At 39.2% G+C, this 23,966-nt stretch overlaps 1 protein-coding gene across 1 annotated transcript in view; it reads left to right on the plus strand.

Annotated features, from left to right (window-relative positions):
- LOC102183296 (glycerophosphodiester phosphodiesterase domain-containing protein 4-like) overlaps nt 1–23,966 on the plus strand; it is a 97,955-nt gene that overhangs the window by 23,472 nt on the left and 50,517 nt on the right. The window contains exons 8-9 of the mRNA XM_005699509.1: nt 311–393; nt 14,419–14,575. Coding sequence (XP_005699566.1) covers nt 311–393; nt 14,419–14,575 — 240 coding nt within the window. The remainder of the gene's footprint in view (nt 1–310; nt 394–14,418; nt 14,576–23,966) is intronic.

The following is a 23,966-nucleotide window of genomic DNA, read 5'->3' on the forward strand; positions in this document are numbered from 1 at the left end:
AACCCCTGGAGAAATAAAGAAGTTGGCTTGAGATGACAAGATGAGTAATTAATTATAGAGGTTGGACTTCATTCTTCTAATTCTCAGTCCATTTCTCTTTATTATGTCCAGTGGCATTGTCTCAGATGAGCAGAATTCCCAAACCAGATTTGTGAGAGGAGAATGTAGGCAGGTTCTTAGAACAAAGAGCCAAGAGAACCAAACTCTGCTTCCTAAAGTCCTTTCATTACTGTTCCCCTTTCCTATGCTAAAATGGATATTGGCAGAAAAGACTATGAGATTAAAGGCCTGATGTCCTTTTCTTCCACAGCTGGGGCCTGAGAATACCATAATGTCCTTTGAGAAGGCTGTTGAATATGGGGCCCATGGACTGGAGAGTGATGTACGAATAAGGTAGGAAAAAAGGGACCAGGGTGGGAGGAGAAAAGACAGTGGATGACTCCAGCCTGGCCCAAGCTGTAGAGAGGGCAAGCCCTGGGAGTTTCTCCCTTATTCACCTGGCACATCTGCACGTAATACTATATATGAATCACTTCTCCTTTACAAACCACATATCTGCATCTCTACATTGTCAGTCACAGGCTTATAAATCACACACTCTATATAGTCTCCACACATAGCTCAAATTTGTCCTCCCTGCAAACATGCATGGAGCTTACCTCTATGCCCTACCTTAGCAATCTATTTCACTAACATTTCCTAGGCATCATCTGTATTCCTACTATATCCTTCTGAGTGAGAGGCAGATGAGTGAGACAGAGTCATGCCTAAGAGCTGTTTGCAGCCAGTGAAGGAGACATGGCATGTTTACACAGTATAGGACCATTTGTGGTGAGTGAGTGCCTTGCAGAGAAGAGTAAGGCAAATGCAATGGAACCTCAGTGGAGGAGGAAGAGGCCACCTCTTTTGTGAAAAATGATCTATGTGCTCAGAACAGTGTTTGGGTTGAGCCTTGAAGGAAAAATACTGTTTTTCTAAGCAGATATGGAGAGCGAGAATATTCTAGGCAGAGGTAGCAGCTTAGTTAAAGGCATCCAAAGGACGAATAGGAAGTTTGTAGATCCGTGAGCTGGTCTGTATGGATGCCAAGAGTAGTCCACTTTGGGGACGTGAGGGGCCTATGTGAGGGGGAAGGTATGGCTGCAAGGCTTACTGAGACTGGATCACAGAGATCCCTAAATGTGTACTGGGCAGCCATGGTAGGTTTTAGAGAATAGATTAGCTTATTGTTTTAGAAGGACTTGTCTGAGAATGTGTGAGGGAGAATCATTCTGGATTTGGGCAGTAGGTTCTAGCAATGTCCAAGGGACAACAAAGGAAGAGTTGGATCATAGCAGGAATGAGGGCAAAAAACACATGCTTTTCTGTAGAATGTATGTCCTTGGGCAGCCGAAAATAGAGACGAACCGTCGGATGGTTATATTAGAGAATGTGGCATGTACTACTCCCTTCCCAGCCTTCTGTGAGGCAAACAGGAAAGAAATGAACATCCTATTTCACAGTGAAGAACTGTGGTTTGAGCCTGAATTCAAAGAAGAGAAATGTATTCCTGAGGACATAAGGCTAGAATGTACATGATAAAGCCAGAATTCGAACTGGATTTCCTGACCCCAGACTAGGGTTCGTATCAATGGTGACAACTATTCCACGCAGAATATTTGAATCAGGATTGAAACTGAATGCCCTTTCAGAGCTTCCATTTCATTGTGCAAGTTCCCCATGGTCATGGCCTAATGTGGTCATGGTGCTGAGACAAGTGAGCTCCTGGCACATTGTCCTTTTCTCTTCTGTGACTTTAACTTCATTGTAGATGATCTTCCCAACTGCTCAGTTTCTCTGTTGGCATCTTCGTTTCCCATGACCACCATCCGCGTATCTCCACCACTCACACTGATGGCTACAGTCTATACTCATCATTAACAAATATTGCCTACCAGTCATAGTCTAGTCAGGACATGAATACCACAAAAGTATCTAGAACAGGTAAAATCATATTATATTTACTAAATAGTAAAAATGCAAACTACTGAAAGTGGGACATAGGACTCTGGAGAGTGTGCAAATTACAACTACTACTGTGTATTCCACCATATTCTCTCCATTAATTACCAAAAAACATTAAAAATATAAGACACTGGACAAAATTCACAAAGCAGCTAACAGAAGACTCTGAATGGTGAAGAATAGAATGCGGACTGGCTTGGTTCATAAGACCAAAGCAGCTTCATAATAGGGAGCGAGTTTCCACATGCTAATTTCTGTTTCTCCTCATGTATCCTGACATGAGCTCTGAAGAGAGCTGACCTGGAAGCACCTATAGCTGTAGACAGAAAAAAGCTCCACAGAAATCTGTTATATCTAGCCCAATAACTGGTAGAAGGGTCATCCAATATGATATAAATGTTTTGATCATACCAGTCCTACTCAGGGGAACACCACACAGAAACCACTCCCTACCCTGTCACAGCTTGCCACTGAGGCTCTGGAGACTGTGAGCAGATCCCTGTAACTATTTGTGTACTGATGTAAGTGGTGGTACCCATTTCCTTTCTTCTTCAGCTAGAGAGTGAGCAGAGAATTATTGAGAAAAGTTTTCCAGAAAAAATTATTTTTTTATTGTAAAATATTCTTAACATAAAATTTACCATTTAAACCATTTTTAGGGTACAGTTTAATGGCATTAAGTACCTCCACCTTCTTTTAAGCATCACCACATAGATCTCTAGCACTTTTCATCTTCTCAGACTAAAACTATTTGTTAGATGTTAATACTAACTCCACCCAAGCCTTTGCAACCATCATTCTTTTTTCTCTGTCTATGTGTTTGATTGTTCTGTGAAATCATGCAGTATGTGTTATTTTGTGTTAAGCTCATTTCACATCAGCATGATGTCAGTATAGCTCATTTCACTTTAGCATGTCAAGACTCATCTATATTGTAGCATCTGTTAGAATTTCCGTCGTTTAAAAGTTCTCTTAAAAAGCACATAACACAATTTGCCATCATAACTCTTTTAAGTGTACAATTTAGTAGTATCAAATATATTCACATTGTTTGGAAACAAATCTATAGAACTTGTTCATCTTGCAAATCTGAAACTTCATACCTGTTAAATAACAATTCCACCTTTCCTTCTGCCCTCAGCCCCTGCTTACCACAATTCTACTTTTTGCTCCTATGAATCTGACTACGTAAATAACATCCATAAGTGGAATCATACAGTATTTGTCTTTTCGTGACTATCTTGTTTGATTTAGCATAATGTCCTCAGATTTCATCTATGTTGTGGCATGTGACAGGATTTCCTTCCCTTTTTAGATTGAATAGATATCACATTTTGCTTCTCCATTTATCCTCTGATAGACATTTGGCTTGCTTCTGCCTCTTGGCTGTTTTGAAAAATGCTGCTATGAACATTAAGAGTACAAGTATATTTTCAAGAACTTGTTTTCAGTGCTTTTAAGTGTGTAGCCCAAAGTGGAATTACTGTATCACGTGGTAAATCTATGTTTAGTTTTCTGAGGAATTGCCATGCTAGAGAAAGGGAATTTAAAAATCTGTTCATAAAATCCTGGGCAGACCTTTGCATAACCTATGCATGAAACCACACAGGCACAACACAGCAGAAGGTTTGAGAATCGATTGGAACACTATCTGTGTTGTAGACTGATTTCTGCAGAGCCTTTGAAGACAGTTGGCGTTAAAACCGTATCTTACAAATGTGGTCCAGGACATGTTTTCTGAACCTAGACATATTGAATCTCTGTTAAAATAAATTTTAATGAGATTTCTAATCTCCGAATACTCAAAATGCTCAGGATACAACCCAGAGTTTTCCATACCAAGATCTAGAAAAAACTCAGCTTCATTGAGAAAAGGTAATAAATATATGTGAACAGCAGGAGAAACAGATGTTGGAATTATTTCTAAGAATGTTAAAGCAGCTATCATAAAATGTATCCAACAAACAATTATGAACACTTGTTAATTGAAAAAGTAGAAGGTGTTAGCAGAGAAAGAGAAGTAAAGAAGAATCAAGTGGAAATGAAAAATTCTTTAGACAAAAGATAATGATGTTGCAATGACAACCCACTCCAGTGTTCTTGGCTGGAGAATCCCAGGGACGGGGGAGCCTGGTGGGCTGCCATCTATGGGGTTGCACAGAGTCAGACATGACTGAAGCAACTTAGCAGCGCATATCAAATCATGCTGTACACCTAAAAATAATACAATGCTATATGTCACTTATAGCTCAATAAAACAAGGGTAAGGAAAACAACTTGGAACATGAGGAATAAAAAAAAGCAAAGGAAAGGGTAAAAAATACATAGGTGGGAACTGCTCTGGTGGTCCAGTGGTTAAGGAGACACTTGCCACTGCAGGGGACACAGTTCGATCCCTGGTCTGGGAAGATCACAGAAACTGTGGATAACTAAGTCTGTGCATCACAACTGTTGAGCCTGCATGCTACAACTAATGAACTATACATGCCTAGAGCTTGTGCTCTGGAACAACAGAATCCACCACAATGAGAAGCATGCCCACCACAAAGAAAAGTAAGCCCACTCCTAAAACTAGAGAAAGCCCGTGTGCAGCAACTGAGGCCCAGCCCAGCCAGAAATAATAAATGTATTTTAAAAAGATAAATATTAATAGGTGATTCTTCTATTCCAGAGTTTAAAAATTGTGTTCAGTGGTTAAAGACAAAAGTGATAATATTGTTTGATATATGGGTCTCAATCTATTTTTAGATATTTAAGACATGTATATCATAATGGAAGGAGATTGGGTAAAGGGACCTAAAAAGTATTCAGTTTTCTACACAATACTTGAAGTGGTAGATGGTTGACACTAGTAGAATGTGATCTATGGGACGTATTTGGAATCTTTGGGGCAACCACAAAATTATACAGAGATACACAGTTGACCCTTGAACAACAGGAGATTGAAGTGCCCTTCAGTTCATTTCATTCACTCAGTCATGTCCAACTCTTTGGAACCCATGGACTGCAGCACACCAGGCTTCCCTGTCCATTACCAACTCCAGGAGCTTGCTCAAACTCATGTCAATCAAATCCATTTTATCCTCTGTTGTCCCCTTCTCCTCCTGCCTCCAGTCTTTCTCAGCATCAGGGTCTTTTCCAGTGAGTCAGTTCTTCCCATCAGGTGACCAAAGTATTGGAGTTTCAGCTTCAGCATCAGTCTTTCCAATGAATATTCAGGACTGAGTTCCTTTAGGATTGACAGGTTTGATCTCCTTGCAGTCCAAGGAACTCTCAAGAGTCTTCTACAACACCACAGTTCAAAAGCATAGGTTCCTTGGTGGTCAACTTTCTTTATGGTCCAACTCTCACATTCATAGATGGCTAATGGAAAAACCATAGCTTTGACTAGATGGACCTTTTTCAGCAAAGTGATGTCTCTGCTTTTTAATATGCTGTCTAGGTTTGTCACAGCTTTTATTCCAAGGAGCAAGCATCTTTTAATTTCCTGGCTTCAGTCACATTCCACAGTGATTTTGAGCCCAAGAAAATAGTCTCTCACTGTTTCCATTGTTTCCCCATCTATTTGCCATGGAGTGATGGGACCAGATGTCAAGATCTTTGTTTTTTGAATGTTGAGTTTTAAGCCAACTCTTTCACTCTCCTCTTCCACTTTCATCAAGAGGCTCTTTAGTTCTTTGCTTTCTGCCATAGGGGTGGTGTCATATGCATATCTGAGATTATTGATATTTCTCCTGGCAATCTTGATTCCAGCTTGTGTTTCATCCAGCTTGGCATTTAACATGATATACTCTGCATATAAGTTAAATAATCAGGGTGATAATATATAGCCTTCACATAGTCCTTCCTCAACTTGTAACCAGTTTGCTCTTCCATGTCTCGTTCTAACTTGCTTCTTGACTTGCTTACAGATTTCTCAGCAGGCAGGTACAAAATGAAGCGGGCAAAAGCTAACAGAGCTTTGCCAAGAGAATGCACTGGTCATAGCAAACACCCTCTTCCAACAACACAAGAGACGACTCCCTACATGGACATCACCAGATTGTCAATATTGAAGTCAGATTGATTATATTCTTTGCAGCCAAAGATGGAGAAGCTCTATACAGTCAGCAAAAGCAAGACTTGGAGCTGACTGTAGCTCAGATCATGAATTCCTTATTGCAAAATTCAGACTTGAAGAAAGTAGGGAAAACCAGTAGACCATTCAGGGATGACCTGAATCAAACTACTCATGATTGTACAGTGGAATTGACAAATAGATTCAAGGGACTAGATCTGACACAGTGCCTGAAGAACTATGGATGGAGGTTCATGACATTGCACAGGAGGAACTGATCAAGATCATCCCCAAGAAAAAGAAATGGAGAAAGGGAAAATGGTAGTCTGAGGAAGCCTTACAAATAGCTGTGAAAAGAAGAGAAGCTAAAGGCAAAGAAGAAAAGCAAAGATATACCCATTTAAATGCAGAGTTCCAAAGAATAGCAAGGAAAGATAAGAAAGCCTTCCTCAGTGATCGATGCAAAGAAATAGAGGAAACAACAGAATGGGAAAGATGAGAGACCTCTTCAAGAAAATTAGAGATACCAAGGGAAAATTTCATGCAAAGATGGGAACAATAAAGGACAGAAATGGTATGGACTTACCAGAAGCAAAAGTTATTAAGAAAAGGTGGCAAGAATATACAGAAGAACTATACAGAAAACATCTTCATGACCCGGATAACCATGATGGTATGGTCACTCGCCTAGAGCCAGACATCCTGGAATGCGAAGTCAAGTGGGCCTTAGGAAACATCACTATGAACAAAGCTAGTGAAGGTGATGGAATTCCAGTTGAGCTATTTCAACCTAAAAGATGATGCTGTTGAAGTGCTGCACTCAACATGCCGGCAAATTGGGAAAACTCAGCAGTGGCCATGGGAATGGTAAGGGTCAGTTTTCATTACAATCCCAAAGAAAGGCAATGACAAAGAATGTTCAAATTACTGCACAGTTGCACTCATCTCACATGCTAGCAAAGTAATGCTCAAAATTCTCCAAGCAAGGCTTCAACAGTACCTGAACCGAGAACTACCAGATTAACAAGCTGGATTTAGAAAAGTCAGAGGAACCAGAGATAAATTGCCAACATCCATTGGTTCATTGAAAAAGCAAGGGAGTTCCAGAAAAAACTACTTCTGCTTTATTGACTATGCTGAAGCCTTTGACTATGTGGATCATAACAAGCTGTAAAAAATACTTAAAGAGATGGAATACCGGGCCACCTTACCTGCCTTCTGAGAAATCTGTATGCAAGTCAAGAAGCAGCAGTTAGAACTGGACATGGAACAACAGACTGGTTCCAAATAGGTAAAGGAGTAAATCAAGGCTGTATATTGTCACCCCGCTCATATAACTTATATGCAGAGTACATCACGCAAAATGCTGAGCTGGATGAGGCACAAGCTGGAATCAAGATTGCCAGGAAAGATAACAATAACCTCAGATACACAGATGACACCACCCTTATGGCAGAAAGCAAAGAAGAACTAAAGAGCCTTTTGATGAAAGTGAAAGAAGACAGTGAAAAAGTTGGCTTTAAACTCAACATTCGTATTTTGATTTCTTTTTGGTTTCTTCTGTGATTTGTTTGTTATTCAGCAGCGTGTTGTTCAGCCTCCATATGTTGGAATTTTTAATAGTTTTTCTCCTGTAGTTTAGATCTAATATTACTGCATTGTGGTCAGAAAAGATGCTTGGAATGATTTCAGTTTTTTTGAATTTAGCAAGGCTAGGTTTATGGCCCAGGGTGTGATCTATCCTGGAGAGGGTTCCGTGTGTTCTTGAGAAAAAGGTGAAATTCATTGTTTTGGGGTGAAATGTCCTATAGATATCAGAAACGAATGAAAATGAAAACACAATAATCCAAAACCTGTCAGTTCAGTTCAGTCCAGTTAGGTCGCTCAACTCTTTGCGACCCCATGAATCGCAGCACGCCAGGCCTTCCCTGTCCACCACCAACTCCCAGAGTTCACTCAGACTCGCGTCCATCGAGTCCATGATGCCATCCAGCCATCTCATCCTCGGTCGTCCCCTTCTCCTCCTGCCCCCAATCCCTCCCAGCATCAAAGTCTTTTCCAATGAGTCAACTCTCCACATGAGGTGGCCAAAGTACTGGAGTTTCAGCTTTAGCATCATTCCTTCCAAAGAAATCCCATGGCTGATCTCCTTCAGAATGGACTGGTTGGATCTCCTTGCAGTCCAAGGGACTCTCAAGAGTCTTCTCCAACACCACAGTTCAAAAGCATCAGTTCTTTGGCGCTCAGCCTTCTTCACAGTCCAACTCTCACATCCATACATGACCACAGGAAAAACAGCCTTGACTAGATGGACCTTAGTCAGCAAAGTAATTTCTCTGCTTTTCAATATGCTATCTAGGTTGGTCATAACTTTTCTTCCAAGGAGTAAGCATCTTTTAATTTCATGGCTGCAATCACCATCTGCAGTGATTTTGGAGGCCCCAAGAATAAAGTCTGACACTGTTTCCACTGTTTCCCCATCAATTTCCCATAGAGTGATGGGACTGGATGCCATGATCTTTGTTTTCTGAATGTTGAGCTTTAAGCCAGCTTTTTCACTCTCCTCTTTTACTTTCATCAAGAGGCTTTTTAGTTCTTCTTCACTTTCTGCCATAAGGGTGGTGTCATCTGAATATCTTAGGTTATTGATATTTCTCCTGGCAATCTTGATTCAAACTTGTGCTTCTTCCAGCCCAGCGTTTCTCATGATGTACTCTGCATAGAAGTTAAATAAGCAGGGTGACAATATACAGCCTTGACGTACTCCTTTTCCTATTTGGAACAGTGGGACACTATAAAAACAGTGCTAAGGGGAAGGTTCCTAGCAATACAGGCATACCTCAAGAATCATGAAAAAATTCAAATAAATAACCTACCTCTACACCTAAAGCAACTAGAAAAGGAAGAAATCAAGTACCCGAGGGTTAGTAGAAGGAAAGAAACCGTAAAAATTAGGGTAGAAATAAATGCAAAAGAAACAAAAGAGACTGTAGCAAAAATCAACAAAGCCAAAAACTGGTTCTTTGAGAGGATAAATAAAATTGACAAACCATTAGCCAGACTCATTTAGAAACAAAGGGAGAAAAATCAAATCAATAAAATTATAAATGAAAATGGGAGATCATAACACAACACAGAAATACAAAGGATCATAAGAGACTACTATCAGCAATTATATGCCAATAAAATGGACAACATGGAAGAAATGGACAAATTTTTAGAAAAGTACAGCTTTCCAAACCTGAACCAGGAAGAAATAGAAAATCTTAACAAATCCATCACAAGCATGGAAATTAAAACCGTAATCAGAAATCTTCCAGCAAACAAAAGCCCAGGTCCAGATGGCTTCACAGCTGAATTCTACCAAAATTTAGAGAAGAGCTAACACGTATCCTATTCAACCTCTTCCAGAAAATTGCAGAGGAAGGTAAACTTCCAAACTCATTCTATGAAGCCACCATCACCCTAATACCAAAACCTGACAAAGATGCCACAAAAAAAGAAAACTACAGGCTAATATCACTGATGAACATAGATGCAAAAATCCTTAACAAAATTCTAGCAATCAGAATCCAACAACACATTAAAAAGATCATACATCATGACCAAGTGGGCTTTATCCCAGGGATGCGAGGATTCTTCAATATCTGCAAGTCAATCAGTGCAATACACCACATTAACAAATTGAAAAATAAAAGCCATATGATTATCACAATAGATGCAGAGAAAGCCTTTGAAAAATTCAACATCCATTTATGATAAAAACTCTCCAGAAAGCAGGAATAGAAGGAACATACCTCAACATAACAAAAGCTATATAAAATTCTCCAGACAGGCTTCAGCAATATGTGAACTGTGAACTTCCTGATATTCAAGCCGGTTTTAGAAAAGGCACAGGAACCACAGATCAAATTGCCAACATCTGCTGGATCATGGAAAAAGCAAGAGAGTTCCAGAAAAACATCTATTTCTGCTTTATTGACTATGCCAAAGCCTTGACTGTGTGGATAACAATAAACTGGAAAATTCTGAGAGAGATGGGAATACCAGACCACCTGACCTGCCTCTTGAGAAATCTGTATGGAGGTCAGGAAGCAACAGTTCGAACTGGACATGGAACAACAGACTGGTTCCAGATAGGAAAAGGAGTACGTCAAGGCTGTATATTGTCACCCTGCTTATTTAACTTATATGCAGAGCACATCATGAGAAACGCTGGACTGGAAAAAACACAAGTTCAAGTCAAGATTGCTGGAAGAAATATCAATAACCTCAGATATGCAGATGACACCACCCTTATGGCAGAAAGTGAAGAGGAACTAAAAAGCCTCTTGATGAAAGTAAAAGAGGAGAGTGAAAAAGCTGGCTTAAAGCTCAACATTCAGAAAACGAAGATCATGGCATCTGGTCCCATCACTTCATGGGAAATAGATGGGGAAACAGTGGAAACAGTGTCAGACTTTATTTTTTTGGGCTCCAAAATCACTGCAGATGGTGCTTGCAGCCATCAAATTAAAAGACTCTTACTCCTTGGAAGAAAAGTTATGACCAATCTAGATAGCATATTGAAAAGCAGAGACATTACTTTGCTGACTAAGGTCTGTCTAGTCAAGGCTATGGTTTTTCCTGTGGTCATGTATGGATGTGAGAGTTGGACTGTGAAGAAGGCTGAGCGCCGAAGAACTGATGATTTTGAACTGTGGTGTTGGAGAAGACTCTTGAGAGTCCCTTGGACTGCAAGGAGATCCAACCAGTCCATTCTGAAGGAGATCAACCTTGGGATTTCTTTGGAAGGAATGATGCTAAAGCTGAAACTCCAGTACTTTGGCCACCTCATGTGGAGAGTTGACTCATTGGAAAAGACTTTGATGCTGGGAGGGATTGGGGGCAGGAGGAGAAGGGGACGACCGAGGATGAGATGGCTGGATGGCATCATGGACTCGATAGACGCGAGTCTGAGTGAACTCTGGGAGTTGGTGGTGGACAGGGAGGCCTGGCGTGCTGCGATCATGGGGTCACAAAGAGTTGGACACGACTGAGCGACTGAACTGAACTGAATGACAAATCCACAGCAAACATTATCCTCAATGGTGAAAAATTGAAAGCATTTCCCCTAAAGTCAGGAACAAGACAAGACTGCCCATTCTCACAACTACTATTCAACATAGTTTTGGAAGTTTTGGCCACAGCAATCAGAGCAGAAAAAGAAATAAAAGGAATCTAAATTGGAAAAGAAGAAATAAAACTCTGTTTGCAGATGACATGATCCTCTACATAGAAAACCCTGAAGACTCCACCAGAACATTACTAGAACTAATTAATGAATATAGTAAAGTTTCAGGATATAAAATCAACACACATAAATCTCTTGCACTCCTGTGCCCTAATAGTGAGAAAAAGAAATTAAGGAAACAATTCCATTAATCATTGCAACAAAAGAATAAAATACTTAGGAATATATCTACCTAAAGAAACAAAAGACCTATATATAGAAAATTATAAAACACTGGTGAAAGTAATCAAAGAAGACACAAATAGATGGAGAAATATACCGTGTTCATGGATCGGAAGGATCAATATAGTGAAAATGAGTATACTACACAAAGCAATCTATAGAATCAATGTAATCCCTATCAAGCTACCAGCAGTATTTTTCACAGCGCTAGAACAAATAATTTCACAATTTGTATGGAAATAGAAAAAAAACTCGAATAGCCAAACCAATCTAGAGAAAGAAGAATGGAACTGGAGGAATCAACCTGCCTGACTTCAGGCTCTACTACAAAACCACAGTCATCAAGACAGTACGGTACTGGCACAAAGACAGAAATATAGATCAATGGAACAAAATAGAAAGCCCAGAGATAAATCCACACATCTATGGACACCTTATCTTTGACAAAGGAGGCAAGAATATGCAATGGAGAAAAGACAATCTCTTTAACAAGTGGTGCTGGGAAAACTAGTCAACCACCCATAAAAGAATGAAACTAGAACACTTTCTAACACCATACACAAAAATAAACTGAAAATGGATTAAAGATCTAAATGTAAGACCAGAAACTATTAAACTCCTAGAGAAAGACATAGGCAAAACCCTCTCCGACATAAACTACAGCAGGATCCTCTATGACCCGCCTCCCAGAATATTGGAAATAAGAGGAAAAATAAACAAATGGGGCCTAATTAAACTTAAAAGCTTCTGCACAACAAAGGAAACTATAAGCAAGGTGAAAAGACAGCCTTCAGAATGGGAGGAAATAATAGCAAATGAAGCAATGGACAAAGAATTAATCTCAAAAATATACAAGCAACTCCTGCAGCTCAATTCCAGAAAAATAAATGACCCAGTCAAAAAGTGGGGCGAAGAACTAAACAGACATTTCTCCAAAGAAGACAAACAGATGGCTAACAAACGTATGAAAAGATGCTCAACATCACTCATTCTCAGGAAACGCAAATCAAAACCACAATGAGGTACCATTTCACGCCAGTCAGAATGGCTGTGATCCAAAAGTCTACAAGCAATAAATGCTGGAGAGGGTGTGGAGAAAAGGGAACCCTCTTACAGTGTTGGTGGAAATGCAAATTAGTACAGCCCCTATGGAGAACAGTGTGGAAATTCCTTAAACAACTGAAATAGACCTGCCATATGATCTAGCAATCCCACTGCTGGGCATACACACTGAGGAAACCAGAATTGAAAGAGACACGTGTACCCCAATGTTCATCTAGCACTGTTTATAATAGCCAGGATGTGGAAGCAACCTAGATGTCCATCAGCAGATGAATGGATAAAAAGCTGTGGTATATATACACAATGGAGTGTTACTCAGCCATTAAAAAGAATACATTTGAATTAGTTCTAATGAGGTGGAGGCAACTGGAGCCGATTATACAGAGTGAACTAAGCCAGAAAGAAAAACGCCAATACAGTATACTAACACATATATATGGAATTTAGAAAGATGGTAACAATAACCCTGTATGCAAGACAGCAAAAGAGACAGATGTATAGAACAGTCTTTTGGACTCTGTGGGAGACGGCAAGGGTGGGATGGTTTGGGAGAATGGCATTGAAACATGTATATTATCATATGTGAAACAAATCGCCAGTCCAGGTTCGATGCATGATACAGGGTGCTCTGGGCTGGTGCACTGGGATGACCCAGAGGGATGGGATGGGGAGGGAGGTGGGAGGGGGTTTAGGATTGGTAACACACATACACCTGTGGCAGATTCATGTCATGTATGGCAAAACCAATATAATATTGTAAAGTAATTAGCCATCAATTATAATAAATAAATTTGTATTAAAAAAGAAAAAAAACCCTCAGCATTCAGAAGACTAAGGTTATGGCATCCAGTTCCATCACTTCATGGCAAATAGATAGGGAAATAATGGAAACTGTGACTAACTTTAGTTTTGGAGGTTCCAAAATCACTGCAGATGGTGACTGCAGCCTTGAAATTAAAAAGATGCTTGCTCCTTGGAAGAAAAGCTATGACCATCCTAGAGAGCATATTAAAAAGCAGAGACATTACTTTGCCTACAAAGGTCTGTCTAGTCAAAGCTATGGTTTTTCCAGTAGTCATGTATGGATGTGAGAGTTGTAGTATAAAGAAAGCTGAGTGCCAAAGTATTGATGTTTTTGAACTGTGGTGTTGGAGAAGACTTTTGAGAGTCCCTTGGACGGCAAGGAGATCCAACCAGTGTATCCTAAAGGAAATTGGTCCTGAATATTCATTGGAAGGACTGATGCTGAAGCTTAAACTCTAATACTTTGGTCACCTGAGGTGAAGAACTGACTCACTGAAAAAGACCCTGATCCTGGGAAAGATTGAAGGCAGGAGGAGAAGGGGCAACAGAGGATGAGATGGTTGGATGGCATCACCGACTGGATGGATGTGACTTTTAAGTTCATTCCAGGAGTTTGTGATATGCAGGGAGTCCTGTCATGCTGCAGTCCATGGGTTTGCAAAGAGTTGGATAGGACTGAGCGACTGAACTGAACTGGTTCGTATGGCCCCAGGGAGCACAGGGCCTTACCTCATCCCTACCCTGCTTACTTACTCTCAAACCATACCTTTTTCTTCATTCTAACAATCCCTGGATAGGGAAGCTACACTTTCACCTTAAATAATATGATATTTACAAAGCCCAAAAAGAGATCCCTAGGGCAGAAAAATACTGATATCATGTGAATTATTGGCACTTAGTCCTTTGTTGTGATATGGGAGGGAGTAAGGAACCTTAGTTAGACTTTTGACCTTGATGGGCTTTCTGAGAACTCTGTCTGCCAAGTTGACTGTATTTTGCCAATTCTCCCATTTTCCCTTTCTCCCCATGCCTACAGTTTTGATGGGGTGCCTTTTCTCATGCATGACTATGACTTGACAAGAACAACCAATATAAAGGAGGTCCTGCCAAATGCCTCCAGTAGACACCCTTCCTTGTTTCAATGGAGTTTCCTGACGACTCTGAATGCAGGCAAATGGTTTTCAGATGCATGGGTAAGATGCATTTCCCAGGTCAAAAAACTGAATCCTTTTATTACACATGGTCACACACTCTCCTAGAAATAAATACACTGTGTACAGTATAATTTTGATGCCCTTGTGAGGTGGTACTACCTGAGAGAATTGGAGAAGGTCATGCAAAGTTATCATTTGATCTAAAAGAAGATTATTGCTGAGGGGAACCATGGGCAATAATGGTGGTTTGTCTCATATATTACAGTAGACTGGAGCAAGAAGGTGTGTAGTGTGTGTGTGTGTGTGTGTGTCTTTATGAAAGAGGAAAGGAAAGGTGAAGGGAGGGAGAGAGAGACAAAAGGAGAGGTACAGAGGAGACTGGATATACACTGGGAAAAGAATCAGAAAAAAGTTATGAGGAGAATATCAGTTCAGTTCAATTCAGGCACTCAGTCATGTCCGACTCTTTGTGACCCCACGAATCGCAGCACGCCAGGCCTCACTGTCCATCACCATCTCCCGGAATTCACTCAAACCTACGTCCATTGAGTCAGTGATGCAATCCAGCCATCTCATTCTCTGTCATCCCCTTTTCCTCCTGCCCCCAATCCCTCCCAGCATCAGAGTCTTTTCCAATGAGTCAACTCTTTGCATGAGGTGGCCAAAGTACTGGAGTTTCAGCTTTAGCATCATTGTTTCCAAAGAACACCCAGGACTGATCTTTAGAATGCACTGGTTGGATCTCCTTGCAGTCCAAGGGACTCTCAAGAGTCTTCTCCAACACCACAGTTCAAAAGCATCAATTCTTTGGCACTCAGCTTTCTTCACAGTCCAACTCTCACATCCATACATGACCACAGGAAAAACCATAGCCTTGACTAGACGGACCTTTGTTTGCAAAGTAATGTCTCTGCTTTCCATATGCTATCTAGGTTGGTCATAACTTTTCTTCCAAGGAGTAAGTGTCTTTTAATTTCATGGCTGCAATTACCATCTGCAGTGATTTTGGAGCCCAGAAAGATAAAGTCTGACACTGTTTCCACTGTTTGCCCATCTATTTCCCATGAAGTGCTGGGACCAGATGCTATGGTCTTCATTTTCTGAATGTTGAGCTTTAAGCCAACTTTTTCACTCTCCTCTTTCACTTTCATCAAGAGGCGTTTTAGTTCCTCTTCACTTTCTGCCATAAGGGTGGTGTCATCTGAATATCTGAGGTTATTGATATTTCTCCCGGCAATCCTGATTCGAACTTGTGCTTCTTCCAGCCCAGCATTTCTCATGATGTACTCTGCATAGAAGTTAAATAAGCAGGGTGACAATATACAGCCTTGATGTACTCCTTTTCCTATTTGGAACCAGTCTGTTGTTCCATGTCCAGTTCTAACTGTTGCTTCCTGGCCTGCATACAGGTTCCTCAAGAGGCAGGTCAGGTGGTCTGGTATTCCCATCTCTTAAAGAATTTTCCACAGTTTATTGTGATCCACACAGTCAAAGGCTTTGGCATAGTCAATAAGGCTGAAATAGATTTTTTCTGAAACTGTTGCTTTTTCGATGATTCAGTGGATGTTGGCAATTTGATATCTGGTTCCTCTGCCTTTTCTAAAACCAGCTTGAACATCTGGAAGTTCACGGTTCACGTATTGCTGAAGCCTGGCTTGGAGAATTTTGAGCATTACTTTACTAGCATGTGAGATGAGTGCAATTGAGTGGTAGTTTGAGCATTCTTTGGCATTGCCTTTCTTTGGGATTGGAATGAAAACTGACCTTTTCCAGTCCTGTGGCCACTGCTGAGTTTTCCAAATTTGTTGGCATATTGAGTACAGCACTGTCACAGCATCATCTTTCAGGATTTGAAATAGCTCAACTGGAATGCCATCACCTCCACTAGCTTTGTTCGTAGTGATGCTTTCTACGGCCCACTTAACTTCACATTCCAGGATGTCTGGCTCTTGGTGAGTGATTATACCATTGTGATTATCTTGGTCATGAAGATTTTTTTTTGTACAATTCTTCCGTGTATTCTTGCCACCTCTTCTTAATATCTTCTGCTTCTGTCAGGTCCAGTTTCTGTCCTTTATCGAGCCCATCTTTGCATGAAATGTTCCCTTGGTATCTCCAATTTCCTTGAAGGGATCTCTAGTCTTTCCCATTCTGTTGTTTTCCTCTATTTCTTTGCATTGATCACTGAGGAAGGCGTTCTTATCTCTTCTTGCTATTCTTTGGAACTCTGCATTCAGATGCTTATATCTTTCCTTTTCTCCTTTGCTTTTTGCTTATCTTCTTTTCACAGATATTTGTAAGGCCTCCCCAAACAGCCATTTTGCTTTTTTTGCATTTCTTTTCCATGGGGATCGTCTTGATCCCTGTCTCCTGAACAATGTCACGAACCTCATTCCATAGTTAATCAGGCACTCTATCTATCAGATCTAGGCTTAAATTTATTTATCACTTCTACTGTATAATCATAAGTGATTTGATTTAGGTCATTCCTGAATGGTCTAGTGGTTTTCCCCACTTTCTTCAATTTAAGTCTGAATTTGGCAATATGGATTTCATAATCTGAGCCACAGTCATCACCCAGTCTTGTTTTTGCTGACTGTATAGAGCTTCTCCATCTTTGGCTGCAAAGAATATAATCAATCTGATTTTGGTGTTGACCATCTGGTGATGTCCATGTGTAGTCTTCTCTTGTGTTTTTGGCAGAGGGTGTTTGCTATGACCAGTACGTTCTCTTGGCAAAATTCTCTTAGCCTTTGCCCTGCTTCATTCTGTATTCCAAGGCCAAATTTGCCTGTTACTCCAGGTGTTTCTTGACTTCCTACTTTTGCATTCCAGTCCCCTATAATGAAAAGGATATCTTTCTTGGGTATTTGTTCTAAAACGTCTTGTAAGTCTTCAAAGAACCGTTCAACTTCATCTTCTTCAACATTACTGGTTGGCGTATAGACTTGGATTACTGTGATACTGAATGGTTTACTTTGGAAATGAACAGAGATCATTCTGTCGTTTTTGAGATTGCATACAAGTACTGCATTGGATATGAGGAAAATATAGCAGTGTGTAAATAAGACAGTTTAGAGTTATCCTGAATATTTTAAAGTGGGTAAAAAAGTCACGCCTGTCTTTTCAAGATAGTTTAAGAAAAAACAAGTGACATTTTCCAGGTTATCATATGTTTACAGGGAATCCATGCAACCTAGGTTTTACCAATCAGATATACTCATTTTGAGTCTTTGATTTTAACAACAAATATCTGAGGAGGACAGACAGCAGACATTCATATTGCTAGCCCCTATGGAAACAGGGCTACAATACTTGAGGGTCAGCTGTGGTAATAGCTCTCTTATTACATAATTGTGTAATTAGGAAAATAAACCTTCAGATAATTTTGTTTATTATCTAGGTGGAATGGATTTTTATTTATATTGCATGTTAATCCTGAAGACTGACTTGATCCTTTTTCATGTTAAAAAAGTGACAAGTTAAGACTTAGGTAAAGAGAGATTATCCACCTCAAATTCATTCTGTTAACAAGTATTACTATAAGGGACAGCTAAATGTTGGTTTATAATGAGTGTATCACCTCAGAATACTTATTCTCATTTGAGTATATAGCCTACAAATGCTGTTTGCATGTGTGAAATAGTGGTATCCATCTGATATACCAGGCTTCTGTGTGCGTGTGTAGGCTCTGTATGTAAATCTCATCATACATGAATGAATAGAACATACAGACTTGAGAGGCTTCTTTAGTATGTATAATGTATATAGGCTTAGTTTGCCATATAGGAAACTCTTCTCTTGCATCTCAGCTCATAAAGAATCCACCCACAATGTGGGAGACCTGGGTTCAATCCCTGGGTTAGGAAGATTTCCTGGAGAAGGGAAAGGCTACCCCTGGAGAATTCCATAGTCTGTAGAGTCAGACATGACTGAGCGACTTTCACTAGTTTGCCATAGGTAATGTTTTAATAAACATGTATTCCAAATGAAAAGGCCGTTATTAATCTGATGTGTTTATTGTAAGTGATGGAATTGGATATGTTATTATAAAGTTTTGTTTATTTTATAGGATTAATAGTTTTATTTTAGCTTGTTTAGGTGGTAAGTTTACAGTGTTTAGTTTCTCAATTATTCTGGTTACTGAAGGTATCTGAAAGCTTGACTTCAAATATGATTATCTAGGAGGCTTTATTTTTAGGTTTCATAGTAGAGCTTTCTTTGATTCCATGTTGTGCAGGCAGGAAGTCAAAGTGGTGTTGGCACATGATTTAAAAGATTTGGATATTTGGATAATTTTTCATAGTAAAGAAATTGGTTTTGTTTGTGAAGGTTTTTCTGGTTGTTCTTTATTGGTTGGGTATGGTTAATGGATTGATGGTGGTGGTGAGTTGATTATTATTTGTCAGTATAATTACTATTCTTGAGATTACTTGTGAAAATTAAATACCTAATCTGATCTATAATGAAATAAAAATAGATACTGAAGTTCTGGGAGTTGTCCCTGGAAGCTCAGCTGAGTTCCTATTTTTTAGTAAAACCAACCTTTGTGTGGAATATTTTCATATCCTTTTGTGAAAGGATAAATCTCAAGATTACAGAGGAATTACTTGAGAAATTTATCTCATGCATAAAGATAATGAACTAGGTACAAGTTTTATTTAGCACATTAATATGGAAACAAACACGATGACGAAACCCAGTCAACAGAAAAGTGAGAAACCAACATGCAAAATTCTCAGTGCAACAAAGAAATGCTAAGAATTGCATTGCTAAGTTGAATACAAACCTAGTGTATTATTTCAGTTAATACACTCTGTGACAATAAAACTTAATTTTAGAGTTGTCTTCTCTATGAAAACTCATTTGCATCTCTACTAGACAAAAATCCTGTCCTCTTTTATCAGTTTTCTAGAAGTCAACATCTAACTTTATATTGTAAATCAGTTCAGTTCAGTTCAGTCGCTCAGTCATGCCCGACTCTTCACAACCCCATGAACTGCAGCATGCCAGGCCTGCCTGTCCATCACCAACTCCCAGAGTTTACTCAAACTCATGTCCATTGAGTTGGTGATGCCATCCAACCATCTCATCCTCTGTCATCCCCTTCTCCTGCCTTCAATCTTTCCCAGCATCAGGGTCTTTTCCAATGAGTCAGTTCTTTGCATCAGGTAGCCAAAGTATTGGACACAGAAATTCAAAGAAAGGCACATTCCCATAAGAATCAGATGATCTTTAGGTGTGCATGTTAAACAGTGTACTACAATGATACTGGAGGGTTCAACGATGAACTTATGCTTCATTTCTGAGTTTTGAAAATTTAGGTTCCCTCTTGTGCTCATAAATAACCTCTGTAGATTATTTAGAGGAGGGTCTTAGTGTGATTTTGTGTTATTTAACCTTATCAATTTGTATCCAGTGCAGTTTAAAGGATCAGTTAATACACATAAGGTTTATTGTTGTATAATCAGCAAATCTTGATTCAGATTGTGTTAAATAACTATTAAGCTTAATAAATGAGGTTCTGTCTAGAGCATGTATAGGGAGTCTAGAATTTTATTTTAAATAGTCCCTACTGTTCCAGACTCTTATTCTTACTACAACTTGAGAAGTTCACTTGAATCAGGTTTCACATATATACCTACAAATATGGGCAACTTTCTCTCTCCTGTTCCTGGTAATCAGTTATCTTTCTTCCTACTGTAATACTGGGATAGAGTACAACAAGGGACACCAAACTGTTTGCCTAGGAAAGCTGTAGGCTTTGATTCTAAATACCAATTATGCATGTGTCCTTAGTGGGGACTGGTGGCTTGTTCTTTCAGATTGAATGACATGTATTCTCAAATATGATCCTTCAGTTATGAGCTTGATGACACAATCAATTTTTCCAATTGTGTCCAACTGGGAATTGCCAACTCCCGGTGTAAAGGAGTACATATTTTCAGCTTTTGCAAAAGACTGCATTGCCATGAAACATAGTGGCTCAGTAAAAACAAATTTTACCTGAATTCAGAGGTGTGGTGAGAACAAGTTGCTAAATAAAAGAATGTTTTGCACAAGTGTAACAGAAAAAAATGTCAAAGGAGAATGAGTTTTCTCATACACCCATGAGGAAGTAGACTGTTTAAAAGAGTACTAACAGGGAATCTCCACCTGGTGGTACAGTAGTTAGGACTCAGCACTTTCAGTGCTGAAGGCCTGGGTTCAGTCCCTATTCAGGGAACGAAGATCCCACAAGTCACATGATGTGGCCAAATAAGAAGAAAGGAGTACCAACAATTTCCAAAAAGAAAAAATGAACAAACGGGACCTAATTAAACTTAAAAGCTTCTGCACAACAAAGGAAACTATAAGCAAGGTGAAAAGACAGCCTTCAGAATGGGAGAAAATAATAACAAATGAAGCAAGTGACAAACAACTAATCTCAAAAACATATAAGAAACTCCTGTAGCTCAACTCCAGAAAAATAAATGACCCAATCAAAAAGTGGGCAAAGAACTAACTATCTTTAATTTTAAAACTAAAATTAAAAATCTTTTTAATTTTGCCTTTATTTATTAAAAAATATTCATTTTGTTTCATTTGAAAATAAATAAATGAATAGATTTATAATTTTTTTTTAAAAGAAAACTGTCTGATTCCCTGCTCATTCTTCCTATTAACTTAATCAAACAACACATATCACGGATTTCCCTGGAGGTCCCGTGGTTAAGAATCTGCCTGTCAATGTGGGGGCATGAGTTCAATCCCTAATCAGGGAACCAAGATCCCACATGCTGTGCAGTTTGGCCAAACTTTATTTTTTTTTTAAATTTATTATTTTTTTTGTAGACATATTCTTTTATTTATCCTGGGTAAATACATGGGATTTATGTGATCATAGGTAAGTAGTATGTTTTGATATCTAAGAAACTTCCAGATTCCAAATTGGTAGTACCATTTTGCACTCCTATTACCAATGCATGAGAATCCTACCTGCTTCCATCCTAGACAACATTTAGTGTTGTCAGGTTTTTATTTTATTTTTTTTTAATTTTTTATTTTTTTTTTAATTTTTTTAATTTTTTTTAAATTTTAAAATCTTTAATTCTTACATGCGTTCCCAAACATGAACCCCCCTCCCACCTCCCTCCCCACAACATCTCTCTGGGTCATCCCCATGCACCAGCCCCAAGCAAGCTGCACCCTACGTCAGACATGGACTGGCGATTCAATTCTTACATGACTATACATGTTAGAATTCCCATTCTCCCAAATCATCCCACCCTCTCCCTCTCCCTCTGAGTCCAAAAGTCCGGTATACACATCTGTGTCTTTTTTCCTGTCTTGCATACAGGGTCGTCATTGCCATCTTCCTAAATTCCATATATATGTGTTAGTATACTGTATTGGTGTTTTTCTTTCTGGCTTACTTCACTCTGTATAATTGGCTCCAGTTTCTATTTCCAATATTCTGGGAGATGGGTCATAGAGAATCCTGCTATCATGTATGTCAGAGCACTGTTGATAATAGCCAGGATATGGAAGCAACCTAGATGTCCATCAGCCGATGAACAGATAAGAAAGCTGTGGTACATATACAAAATGGAGTATTACTCAGCCATTAAAAAGAATACATTTGAATCAGTTCTAATGAGGTAGATGAAACTGGAGTTTATTACACAAAGTGAAGTAAGCAGAAAGAAAAACACCAATACAGTATACTAATGCATATATATGGAATCTAGAAAGATGGTAATGATAACCCTGTATGTGAGACAGCAAAAGAGACACAGATGTATAGAACAGTCTTTTGGACTCTGTGGGAGAGGGAGAGGGTGGGATGATTTGGGAGAATGGCACTGAAACATGTATAATATCATATATGAAATGAATTGCCAGTCCAGGTTCAGTGCAGGATACAGGATGCTTGGGGCTGGTGCACTGAGACGACCCAGAGGGATGGTATGGGGAGGGAGGAGGGAGGGGGGTTCAGGATGGGGAACACATGTATACCTATGGCGGATTCATGTTGATGTATGGCAAAAGCAATACAATATTGTAAAGTAATTAATCTCCAATTAAAATAAATAAATTTATATTAAAAATTTAAAAAAAAAGAAAAAATGAATATGCATGATTAGATTGCCCTCATCAGTTTGTTCAATCTGATGTAGGTAATGTCCTACTATATCTAGGGTTATCAATGTACTTCTGGGGAGTTATCTGCTCTTCTCTAAAATTTAATCTTGGAAATTCTGACTCAGTCCCCTGATCAGTTGGATTGGTATCTAATTGAGGTGGCAGTGTCAGCTTACACTAGGAAAGCTGCTTCCATGAGTTTCTTCCTTGCATGTCAGGAGATAAGAGAGTATCTGTAAGGTCCCCTCAAACATGATTTTGAGGTTACCTTCTATTTCTGTTCTGTATCATGTAGGAAAAACCTTCAGATGAACATGGGAATAAAGCAGAAATCACATGATAATTAAAATTAATTTGATTATTATATGATACTAAATAGCAGTGTCAGAAAGGAGAATAAAGTAGTCTACTAATAGGCTATAATGCATAACTATTTTCAAAAGATTTGGTCTGTTTCTCTTTCCCTTAAAAGTAAGAACATGTTGTGACTTTTGTCTTGGTTCAGTGGTTGAGACTTCATGCTTCCAATACAGGGGACACAGGTTTAGTCCCTGGTCAAGGAACTAAGATCCTGCATTCCACTCAGCACCCCAACCCACCCAAAAAGAAAGATCATATTATGGGCATTGAACAGCTCTCCTGGTACTTCCAATCCATTCTTTATTACATTAAAAAATTGTCCATCTCTGAAATGTATTTCTATTGTCATTTTACCTGCACAGTATTAACTAGGAATTTAAAATTTTCCTTTTTAACAACTCCTCCCATATTGAGGGCTTAATGCACAATGTTGAGCTATATATGAAGCATGGACATTTCTACTTCTAGCCATGACTATTTGCACGTGCTGGTTGTATTCTCCTGCCTTAAACAACTAGAAAATTAAACCAAAGAGCTTAAATAGTCATTCTTAGATACTGGGCAATAATCAGTGCAGAACTGTGATCCATGAGAGAAGGAAATACTAGGAGAGCCTTATAATTGCCCTCGTGTTTTGCCTGGATGTACTTTCCAGGTCTTATAGCAGGAGGACCCTAAGCAAAGGATAGCTGTCTTGTGGATTTGAGGAGAAAGAGATTGGATTTTTGGGAGATAAGAGTGTCTGGAATTTTGAGGGATGAAGTTCAAAAGTGAGAAAGCTTTCCAGAGAAAGGCCTCTAGAAATCTGCATGGGACTGGCTTGAGTATGTTGTTAGTATCTATGAGACACAGAAATAGGGTGAAGTTCTACAAGGCTGGTCAAAGTACTAATAGGGAGCTTTTATCTGAACCATTCTGAGAACATACAGTTATGAGAGCTGGACTG

The sequence above is a fragment of the Capra hircus genome, chromosome 29 (assembly GCF_001704415.2).
Source record: "Capra hircus breed San Clemente chromosome 29, ASM170441v1, whole genome shotgun sequence".
Taxonomy (NCBI): Eukaryota; Metazoa; Chordata; class Mammalia; order Artiodactyla; family Bovidae; genus Capra; species Capra hircus.